Source organism: Clytia hemisphaerica, unplaced genomic scaffold, assembly GCF_902728285.1.
Source record: "Clytia hemisphaerica strain Z4C2 unplaced genomic scaffold, Clytia hemisphaerica genome assembly, whole genome shotgun sequence".
Taxonomy (NCBI): Eukaryota; Metazoa; Cnidaria; class Hydrozoa; order Leptothecata; family Clytiidae; genus Clytia; species Clytia hemisphaerica.
The window spans coordinates 478,455-489,736 of record NW_027103598.1 but is presented as its reverse complement, the minus strand read 5'-3'; the positions used below and the strand labels follow the sequence as shown (position 1 = coordinate 489,736).

Sequence of the window (11,282 nt, the reverse complement as noted above, 5' to 3'; positions counted from 1 at the left end):
CCGACTCAAGGATAGCTAAAAATTGCTCTGAAAGTTGAGTCCGCTCGCTGTGATAATGAAGAGAAGAGAAGCCGCATGGTTTATCCTTGGTCAGTCATTCTTTTTTGACATTGCTAACAAATAGCGGTTTTTAATCTTAGTAAATTAAACCAAAGAATGAAAACAAATATGGCAGATTTTGTAAATTTTCTGCAGCGTTTGTAGGGTTTGAATGTCCCAAAGATTTGCACATTTCTTTTTGCTGAGAAAAGGTTGAAATTTAGCTGCAACTCCTGTGATATCTGCAAACAAAGTAGCTCAAGAGGTACTGTGTTTGAATCTCCTTCAAACGCTGCAAACCCTTCAAATTCGTGACCAAAGATTTGCAAATATGGGTTTTTTGCAGGGTTTGCAGGGTTTGTAGTGACCAATAGTTTGTACCCATAGAATGAAAGCTTGAATCACTGATCGAAAAAGAATAATTCTTCTCTGACCATTAAAAGCAAAGAAAAACAGTTTCAACCTTTTTATCAATTTCAGCTGATAAAAAGGGTGTCGAAATTAGAGGAGGGATGTCGACATTAGACCAAGTTACGGTTTAGAACAGGGGAATATACAAAAAGAATAAAAAGAAAGATTCTCTTATTCTCTGCTATTCATTTCGTTGTTTAAAAGTCTGAAAACATGTGCGCACGTGTCCAGAGTTATGGAAGCCAACATTTTCAAAGATACTCATGGGCCACTTGCTAGACCATCAGTATTGTAGATTGTAAACAAAAGTGGAAAGCTGAAATAAGCTGTCAATTTGTTTCTTAAATTTTTGGATAGTGGGGGGGGGGGGGCTTAAAACTTAAAAGAAAAAATATCTGCAATCAAACGAAGGTGAAACAAGAAATAGTATCCTTATAAAAATCAAGCTAAAAAAAACAAAAAAGAAAAAATATTTATAGTCTTTTACTACTCTTTTACACAAAAAAGTCTTCTATTTTAATGGAGATTAACTTTTGTCCACGTTTATTTGTCTGAAATCTTAAAGTTACTCAAACCAAACAGCTAAAAATGGAAAACAAAGAAGATGAAAAAAAAGAAGATCCTGTTCTTAGTGATGAAGAAAAAGAAACAATTTGTTTATTTGATTTCCAAGAAGAAAAATGTGATGCTACTTTCATCACCAAAGACAAAAAGTTGAAGTTGCCATCGTCCTTCTTGTGTAACGTCTCCCAGGCTTTCAAAGAAGAATTAGAAAAACACAAAAATGTGATCTCTCATGGTAACTTTAGCTCAGAGGTTTTGATAGCTGCACTTTCATTTTACAGACCAAGGTTTTTTGCTCAACATGGATTTGATAAAGGTATATAAATCATAGTACTCAATAGTAGGGGGCCATTCTTTAGGACCCGTGACAATAATTTCCTGAGTGGACTTTTTTTTGCTCATTCGAAAGAAGAATGTATTTAGAAACTTTTTTGAGAGGGAGTAAATTAATTAGGTCCAGCAATTTTTTTTATGGGGAAAAGACTGACGTCACAAGCAAAAACCCTTGGGACCCGAAATTTGACGAAATTTCAAAGTCGCTAAAACACAAAACCACTTATACCATTGGAAAGCTCTCGAAAAACGATATAGAGGACTTTTAAGCAGATATGGTCGACTTCTCAACCTAACTCTAACCTATAAAAATTAACGTCAAACATTGAGAAAACGTCACTTTGGCACCGTTTTTCTCGAGTTACGTTGAGAAATCGACCATATCCGCTTAAAAGTCCTATTTATTGTTTTTCAAGAGCTTTCCAATGGTATAAGTGGTTTTGTGTTTTAGCAACTTTGAAATTTCGTCAAATTTCAGGTCCCAAGGGTTTTTGCTTACGACATCAGTCTTTTCCCCATAAAAAAAATTTCTGGACCTAATTAATTAATTAAAAGAAATTCCACTCCGAAAATTGTTGTCACAGGTCCTAAAGAACGGCCCCCTACTATAATACATTCTAAATTTAGTTTATGTATTTCTCTTCATTGTGTTTACACGCATAAGACAATATTATCAGATGTGAATTTCTCTATCAGCAAATATCAAAAGGAGCTACTGTAGCCCTTAAGGAAGTATAGTGTAATTATAGGATTCCACTTTTTCAAAACAAACTTCTTTTTTTGTCTTACCATGAAGGTAATAGAAATAGATGGAGAGTCGACTATTTCTTCTCTATTCTGATTGATCATTGGAAGCAAACGGCTCTTTGAGTTGCTTTGGGAATAAGATAATTAACTTTGCGTGTACTCGTGGGAATAGTTAAGATGATGAAATCTGAATGAAAATACATTACATTTTTAACAAGCATATTGAAAGGTACTAGCCTTACCATAAAAATCAAAAAAAAACTTGCTATCGTAATCACAATGCCACAAAATTCTAGGGGTTACTGCATTTAAAACCATCAACAGATTTAAAAACAATATGTTATGATTAGGAACCTTGTATGACTCATTTTTTCAAAATTAAAAACTGCTGCCCTTTTGTAGGTGAAGAGTTTGAAAGAAGAAACTTTCAAAGAAAGTGTGATGAAACACTCATAATGTCGGCCTGATAATGTATCTGTATGAAATTACTTCTTTCATTAAAAGCCATACATCAGTTGAAATTATTTCAAATTGCATTTTAACAATTTTCTGCAAAAATAAGTTTTTCAAAATCAACCAAAAAGCTTTTCTCTGTAGCCTTTTTTTTTAAGTTATAAATTTGTGTTTTTTTTGTTTCAAATGATGTAACATCAAAGGAAAGCCACTTTGAATAGATTTATAAAAGATTTCAAAGACCATTTAGGTCATTATGGAGACGTTTTCTCTCCATCTATCTTTATTACCTTCAATGTCTTACACATGATGCTCAGCTGTTAGAACACTAGGATTATATCAGATAGTCAAATTCATGATTATGAGCATATTATTTTCAAATTGGTAGAATAATGTTACTTCTTAAAATTTTTTTTTTCAGATAAGCTTGTTTTGGGACAATCAAGATATTTATGCTGGGATATACTGTCCTTTTGTACACAGTGGCAGCTGACTTCATTGAGTGATTTCATCGAAGAATCACTTGTCAAAAATTTTGAAAAGTTCAGTGGTAATTTGACTAGAGGAGATGTACTCTTTATAAGAATGGCAAATGCATTTAACCTCAAATTACTGCTATGCCTTTTTATGAACAAGGATCCTTATGTACCTCGACCACGTACTGCTAAAAAAAATCTCATGCTTGCAAATGTATTTCAAAATCTAGAAAGGACTTTAAAGTATGAGATATTGAAGAATACCATTATGCGCGAAACTGTTCATATGCCAGGATCCAAAGAATTCTTGGAGCTCAAAATCATTCTCAACTTCTTAGATGCATTGATTTATGAAGATAAAATACTGGATAATTCGACTTATAATTCAAGAAAACGAAGATTTGAATGGGACTTTAACTTTAAGAATAGTAAGAAACAAAAGACCAGCTATAATTCATTTCAAATTAAAACTCCAGCTACTGATGTCCAACTCCTTGTTGGTGATGTGAAACTTTACGTCAATTCTTTTACGTTAACAGAGAATTCACCAGTTTTCAAAGTTATGCTGCAGTCTACATTTAGAGAAGGCCAAGAAAAGTTAATTCAGCTGCCTGGAAAGAATGTCACAGAAGTGGTTTCCTTTCTAACCTTCATGCTTTATCACGGAGAAATAAATCGTAAGTCAAGAATTTTATTTTTAAAAGTCTTATTTTCTGCAGATATCTATAACATAAATTTGAAAGATTTGTTGAGTTCATCATTTTATTTTGTACTTTAATTCCAATCAAATATTTGTATATTGTTGTAATTTTCATTTCTTTTTTAGGCAATACAGATATTTTCTCCCTTTGCAAATTATGCCATGAATATCAAGTGGATTGGCTTTCAGACAAAGTCATGGAATACTTAAAAACATTCATAGTACAAGAGAAACCTCAATATCAATCTCAAACCATCTTCAATTATATAAATCTGGCTGTTTTCATGCAATGGGAGATTATTGAAAAACAGTTTCTTGATCAACTAACTGACTCATTTGTTATGCTTCAAACTCTATCTGAATTTAATGCTCTTGATTTGAGATTGAAAGTACTTATTGCACGGAAAAGATTATGGGTTTTATTATCAGGAAAATCATTGGATAAAACATTTATCGAAACGCTGTTGAATACAAGAGATTTCGGGATGTTGTCAGTATTAAGGAACTATCAACAAGACAAGTTGTTTACCTTGGCTGAAGCAAAAGTCACCACAGAAGGTTGTTGCAAACTTACTGCAGATGTTCCTGATGACTTATTGCCAGACTGGTTTGATCACGAAGAAGATTATTAGTTATTTAGAGTTATTAGTTTTGCAACCTACCTCATCCTCCATAAGCTTTTCATCTTCAGATTTAGGATTTGTGACTTTTAATAATGTGAAAAAGAAATTTACACAGTGAAATTTGTCGTCATCATCAATCTTCTAACAGTGCTTTCATTCAAATGTAAATCATGCTTAAAATTCAAAATTTATTTTAAATGTGCTTCATGTTGCTTTTTTGTTTTTTATTTGAACCTTTAGTATGAAATTCCTAAAACCTTTCTTTCTGAAGTTCTTTTGCTTTAAGTACACAAATTCTTCTTTGTTTGCCATTTTTTCAACCAGTGTTTCAAATTATATACCACTTGAAAGGTATATTTAAGAGCACTATAAGTTTTGAGAAAAATACTTTTAACACTGAAGAAGAAGAAGAAAATGAACTTTTTATCCTTTGATGCTACCTGGAGTGCCACTAAAAAGCTTCTCTTTTTCAAGTGAATTTTCCCAGGGGCTTAAGGTTTTATTTTAAAAGGACTAATCTTTTCCCATTGGAAAGAAGATTAGATAAACTTTTGATGGGTCATTATTTTATTAGATTTGGTTATTCATTAGATCAAAAGTTATAAATATAATTACATTTGGGAGCTGTTGGCACATTAATGACTTGAATGGCTAATTAAAAACACCATTGACTCTGTCTTTCTAATTTCTGTGTTTTTTTTCAGTGAAAATAAATATTTAGAGAACAAAAAATACAGTAATATACAACAATGTTAGAGGAGTGAAAATCTTGAAAGACTTTTAAGCTTCACTGCCAAAAATGAGTTCCTTAGTTGGTAAATGTATTATGCAGCAGTGTCTATCAGCCAAACTGATGGTCAAGCCAGCTGAAGGTGATGACAGCCCTGCTCAATATGTCCAAGTATATAAAATGTTTGTGATCTGAATATTGTATTAATTTGTTCATGGTTATATACTTTAATTCATGAAACTCATTTGAAACGCAAACATAAATTTCAGGTACTTTTTCATCTTGAATTTAACTGATTGTTTCGTGGACAAAAATTATTATAATGATGAGGTATTGCAGGGGAAAGAGTTAGATAATTTGTGTATAAAATTACATTCCCCCTATTTGTCATTTTATTCAGATCAACCAAGGTGTTGTTGTGTTCATTTGTTTTCTAAAAGATGCAGCAATCGATCATTTACCCAAAATTGGTGAGTTTCAAAGAAGTCTCTTGATTTTCAAAAAATGCCTTTTACTTGTATTACCACAAATGTTCCAGGGCGTCTCAGGAAATTAGACCGGAAATTCAGGTATTTGAATTTTCGGTAAAAATTCTGGTTGTTAGGAGATGCTGGTTAATCTTTCAAAAGCTTCCATTGAGGTCATGAGCTCATATTAAAATGTTAAACTAAAAGGTTTTCCTCGATTAACCAAATCATGCCTTACTCATTTTGTATAATCTAGCTTTTATCTTGAGTAATGAGAGTAAGCCCACCCCCCCAAGATATTTTCTCAAAACATTAAAGATATGTATTATTTATTTATTATAGTGAAATCAATACTTGAAGTTCGGCTGTCCTTTTCTGAGGAAAATCAAAAACGAGTTTCTATAATGGACTTGCCTGGTGACGTCCTGATCGTCCCTCAAGTATTCATTTTTTTTATGATTCTTTCCATTTGGAATTTGGGCTATCTTTGTGCTTTAGAGCAAAGCAGAGAACAAAGAGCTGGATTATACAATCTTTATGGCCCAAATAAAGGATTTTGCACAATGTTTTTTTATTCTCATATCTTGAGGGTATCTAAATTTTTCAAATATTCTAAAACCACTGACATTTGGGGAACAAACTATGACACATACTTTAAAAGTTTTAAGCCTGAGGTCTGGTTTTGACAGTTAACTTTTCACGCTGCCTATTTTAATTGTATAGACTATAGCCTATTGTAATTGTGAGAAGGGCAGAAGGTTTGCTGTCTAAAGTCAATGTATAGCATTCTTTCAACGTCAATGTAATAATCTCTTTCAATCTTTTCCAGGGGAAGATTTTAACTGCCAACTTTCTGGCTACTTTAACAATAGAAGAAACAGTAGAAATTCAGCCGTCTTAAAACCAGAGCTAAACCTCCCTTGCTCAAACTAAAAGCTACCATTCAGTAATTATCGATTTCTATAATTTCAGGCCACTCTCGGTGGAAGAATGAAAGGCAAAGCCATCCAGTAAGAACAATACATTGTATACCATCATTCTGTGAAAATTTTTCAACAAGACCCACTGTCCTTTATAAACTATGGGTTAAACTATATCCACCATAGATTTGAGTTTTTGTCTAACGTTTGCGTTCGACCGCGCTATTATCCCAAATCAAAATAATAAAGGATAAGTAGATCGAGCGATTATCATACATTATACCTCTATTGAGTAAGTGCTACCATTAGGGTACCATGTTCAAAGATTTTGCTTGGTCGGGATTGAGAAACTACCTCTAGGATTTATATAAAGCTCAGTGAGTTGTTAACTTTGACGACCAGACCCAAAGAACTAATGCCAAATCTACTTTTCATATTTTGACCATTTTCACCCGTTTGGAAAGTATTTATTATTTATTTATCATGTTGGAAAAAAAACTTTTATACAAACGATTTATATACTCTCCATAGTTCTAAAACCACAATTTTTCATTTCTTCTTCTTTTTTATATCCTACCTTTTTGTTTAGATATCATAATAATGTTTCTAAGGAGCTTGGTCAACAGTTGTATTCTGATTTCGTTGCACAGATGAAGGTTAGTGTTTTAGTGAGAATTGCAATTATTTATCTTGCTCAAAAAATGGTGTTTCATGACTTGATTGCAATATATTGGTGAGTGCCGCATCAGTATATTGTAAAGTACTTACAATATTGCAAAGGTGTCTACAATATATATATAATATAAACTTGAACTTTGATGGGTCAAAAGTTATACTGAATAATTATTTGAAGGGGTATACCCTAGCTATGAAACATCCGTAGATGACCCATCAAAATTTAAGTTGATTCTTTCAAAAAACTTGAAGAAATTCATTTCAAACAGGGTAAATTATTTCTGGCACGCCCGATGGATAAAATGATGTCGAATTTCTTGAAAAGCTCACGGAATCAGACCAAAGCTCCTAAAGTTATAGGTGTAAATACGATAACTCTTATGAATTTTTTTATCATTTCTTATCACCATTGCAAGTCTTGAAATAAAGATCTGACATTTTCTTTGACCGACTTGAAATCGAGCCATGCCACTGCCAGTCAATATCGCATTAATTGTCTGAAATGGAAGCATAATAAAATATGTATATTATATATCTTTCTATAATTTTTAACCTTCAAGATTATATAGGGCTAAGAGATGCTGGCTAAATCGACCCAGCCAGCCAATGTGCAGTACACAGTGCTGGCGACTCCCAATTTAAGGACGAAAAGCATACATCTTATCTGCAACCCAAATCTCATGATTGAATATTGTTGTGCAAAAAATCCTATGTCTTAACATTATTTATATTTTTCTTTTTACCAGGAATCTTTTGAAAAAAACAGAACATCCAAACCGAATGATTGTGTTGTGCATAGCGGTAACTGCTTGTCTTTCTTTAAAGGGATTATCAGATGATTTGAGATAATTAGGCTATTGTCCTTAATAAAACCTATAACTATTTTTTCCTAACTTTTTTTCCGAAGTCTGCATATCACAGTTTAAATTTTCTAAAAATGGGTTCATATAACTGAAAATAGAAAATGGTTAGGCCTACTTCTTTTTCGAAATTCTTTGGATTTTTCTACTACCATACAAAAAAATCCAAGATAGCTCACACACCTAAAATCTCTGAGGGGTGTGATCAATCACACGCCATAAATCCAAATTTCACTACTAAAGTTGTACACAGCACTCCTTATCACACGCCTAAATTCCAAAAAATAAAGTTTTGGGAGTGTGATTGACCATACGCCTGCATTTTTCAAATGACAAAGCCTGGCTAACTCGAAAACTTGTGAACGAAAAATAAATTCCGAGTTAGCTAACTCGAAAAAAGGTTTTGTGAAAAAGAAATTCGAGTTAGCTAACTCGAAAAGGTTTTTACGAAAAATAAAATTCGAGTTATTTTAACTCGAAAAATATTTTTTGAAAATAAAAAATCGAGTTAGAGTCGAGTGACGTCAGAATTTGCACTTTCATGACGTCATAATTTAGCTAGCTCGAAAATTCCTAACTCGAAAATCGCTAACTCCAAGTTTTCTAACTCGAAGATTCCGGGACTCAAAAATTTTCAGCTTTTGCTCAGAAATCCCACATGTCTAATATCTCAAACCATAGTCCGTATAAAAAACTCTGGTCTGGAAGCCTTTTGTTTTTTTTCCATTGTTTCTTACTTGGACTTGTGCTTGAGAAATTAGTTTGTTTTGCTCACTTTTTGATCATGTGATTAAATCCTAAACCAATCACATGAGGAATACTTGGCAACGTGATCAAAAACTGAGCAAATCGATTTTTATCTTTTTATATTAACAAAGGAAAAGCTTACAAAAAGTTAAAACAATAAGCTTCCAGACTGTGTTTTTTATAAGGACTATGCTCAAACCATCTGATTATCCCTTTAACTCAAAATGGAGTAATCTATTAGAATATTTGATTTAAACCTTGCTTGTCATTCTCTATGACTTTTGTTTCAAAGTTTTTTTCTCACAACATTCTGTCTTGATACGATCTAGTCCTTTTACATCAGCTATCATCAATTTTATATGATCGACGACAACTTAGTCACAAAAACGTGGTATGCCACTTTTTAGGTTCGTTCATTATACATATATCAACCTTTAAAACGCGAGGAGAGTGGGTTCAAGTTTACCAGGATGGAATGTCGTCGAAATGCCTGAAGTCACATAGTGACCTCATAGTCCTCCCCCTTTTAAAAGCCTGCTAGGACACTACTATGAGTCGTTGTATTGAGATCCTTACTACAGATAAAGAACTTTGACATGATTTAATGTAAATTCATTACCAACCCCATTACCGGGTTGATCATAGCATTGAGTTTAAAGCCGAAAATACTAGAAAAGGATCTTAAACCTTTCTTAAGCAAGAATAAGTGAAATGTTATGATTTACGCGGACGTTTATGTGAAAACCACTCGGGTTACTTGTTTTGGATTGAAAATAAGTGGCTTCATTTCCTATCCAGAATTTTCTGGCTTTAAACTTATGGTTGTATAGTTGTATTCATGCAGTTATACAATTTCTTTTTGAAAATGACCAGTTCTACATACATGAAGAAAGGAATAAAAGACACCCCTGTGTCACAGACCCACTGGAACCGCAGCCCACTGGAAAATATGGCAAAAATTTCGTCCCCGGTAGGAAAGTACCCTGGAATTTTAGCCCAACTGGGAAATTGATTCATATTTCATCCCCACTCAAAAATAAATGTTTAAAAATTGCACTCTAAAACCATCCCCAATGGAACCCGGTGGAGGTTCTATAAATTAACCCATGTCCGTCCGTTCGTTCGTCCGTACGTCCGTCCGTCCGTCCGTCCGTCTGTTACCAGCTTTTCTCAGGATTGGCTCATTAGTTTTTTCTGATTTTTTGCACAATGATGCAAAATGGCAATGTCCAGAACGTGACGGAGCCCAATTTTTAAGAAAAAATTTGTTTGGGCAAATTTGGGCCAAAAACTACCTAAAAATAGGGTTTTTTGGACTTTTTTTTGATTTTTTGTACAAAGATGGAAGGCAAGATTCTCTAAAGAATGGCTGAAGTGGTTTTTCCCGGAAAATTCTTATTCGCCTTAAAAAACGGATTTTCGTATTTTGGGGGAAATTCCCTTTAACCAAATAAGAAAATATAGCTTTTCTCAATGTTGACTCGTTATTTTTTTCTGATATTTTGCACAATGATGCAAAATGGCAATGCCTAAAATGTGTCGGAGCCCGATTTTCGAAAAAAAATATATTTAGGCAAATTTGGGCCAAAAACTGCCTAAAAATAGGGTTTTTTGGGACTTGTGCAAAATTCTGTAATTACTTTTTTCTGATTTTTTGTACAAAGATGGAGGGCAAGATTCTCTAAAGAATGGCTGAAGTGGTTTTTCCCGGAAAATTTTTATTCGCCTTAAAAACGGATTTTCGTATTTTGGGGAAATAGGGAAAGAATGGCTGAAATGTTTTTTTTCATAATTTTTTCTGATTTTTTGCACAATGATGCCCAAAATGTGACGGAGCCAGATTTTTAAGGAAATTTTTTTGGGGCAAATTTGGGCCAAAAACAGCTTAAAAGGTTTTTTGGGTCTGAATGGTTTAAGTGATCTTCGTATTTGGGGACATTCCTTTTTACCATTTTACATTATTCAACACACAAGCTTTATTTTTCCATTCTGAATTTTTGTACAATTATTGTCACTTTTTTCTTATTTTCATCTGATGTTAATCATTAGGTAGGTCCATTCAGCATGTTGCTTGTTTAACCTTTGAACAATATAATTTTTATCCCCATTGGGATTTCAGTAGGAATTTTTATCGCCACTGAGGAAAAAGGTTCCAGTGGTGCTGTGAGACAGGTGTGTTAAAAGCAAAGTGCCACCCTTTTTAAATAAATAACGTTTAATTTTAGGTACGTATGGTAACCTGCAGGTCTTAAACATGGAAACGAACGGCCCGTACACAACCATTCTCGAATTTTAGTTTTTTTTGTAAATAGATTTAATAGTTTTTCTTATGATAGGTCCTTAGCGGAGAAGTTTTTATGAAAATGTCTTATTCTTATATTATTAGCTACAAATTTACTTACAATTCAATAAGGGTCAAATTTGTGGACAATGCTTCGTTGGTAGCGTGGAGTTTAACACCAAATTTTGTGGTTTCTGACGCACTGTTTTTAAGTCAAACTTAAACTATATCTCAGCGATTTATTGATTTTTAACTT

At 33.2% G+C, this 11,282-nt stretch overlaps 2 protein-coding genes across 2 annotated transcripts; both read left to right on the top strand.

Moving 5' to 3' along the window:
* Positions 1-994: 994 nt before the first annotated feature.
* On the top strand, positions 995-4,438 carry LOC136801891 (uncharacterized). Its single transcript, XM_067058567.1, has 3 exons — positions 995-1,330; positions 2,969-3,700; positions 3,850-4,438. Exons 1-3 carry the CDS (start codon positions 1,039-1,041, stop codon positions 4,353-4,355), a joined length of 1,530 nt encoding a protein of 509 aa, XP_066914668.1. The 5' UTR covers positions 995-1,038; the 3' UTR covers positions 4,356-4,438.
* A 612-nt stretch (positions 4,439-5,050) lies between these two features.
* Positions 5,051-11,096, top strand: LOC136801890 (D-aminoacyl-tRNA deacylase 2-like). Its single transcript, XM_067058566.1, has 7 exons — positions 5,051-5,247; positions 5,477-5,546; positions 5,886-5,983; positions 6,516-6,553; positions 7,053-7,119; positions 7,885-7,939; positions 10,971-11,096. Exons 1-7 carry the CDS (start codon positions 5,146-5,148, stop codon positions 11,039-11,041), a joined length of 501 nt encoding a protein of 166 aa, XP_066914667.1. The 5' UTR covers positions 5,051-5,145; the 3' UTR covers positions 11,042-11,096.
* The last annotated feature ends 186 nt before the right edge of the window (positions 11,097-11,282 follow it).

Bases quoted from the DNA above. Each gene is read 5' to 3' on its own strand.
- LOC136801891 (XM_067058567.1), top strand. From the start codon at position 1,039: ATGGAAAACAAAGAAGATGAAAAAAAAGAAGATCCTGTTCTTAGTGAT. The intron at 1,331-2,968 runs GTATATAAATCA...TTTTTTTTTCAG, and splicing joins TCAACATGGATTTGATAAAG to ATAAGCTTGTTTTGGGACAA. The intron at 3,701-3,849 runs GTAAGTCAAGAA...TTTCTTTTTTAG, and splicing joins TTATCACGGAGAAATAAATC to GCAATACAGATATTTTCTCC.
- LOC136801890 (XM_067058566.1), top strand. From the start codon at position 5,146: ATGAGTTCCTTAGTTGGTAAATGTATTATGCAGCAGTGTCTATCAGCC. The intron at 6,554-7,052 runs GTAAGAACAATA...CTTTTTGTTTAG, and splicing joins ATGAAAGGCAAAGCCATCCA to ATATCATAATAATGTTTCTA. The intron at 7,940-10,970 runs GTAACTGCTTGT...GTTTAATTTTAG, and splicing joins TGATTGTGTTGTGCATAGCG to GTACGTATGGTAACCTGCAG.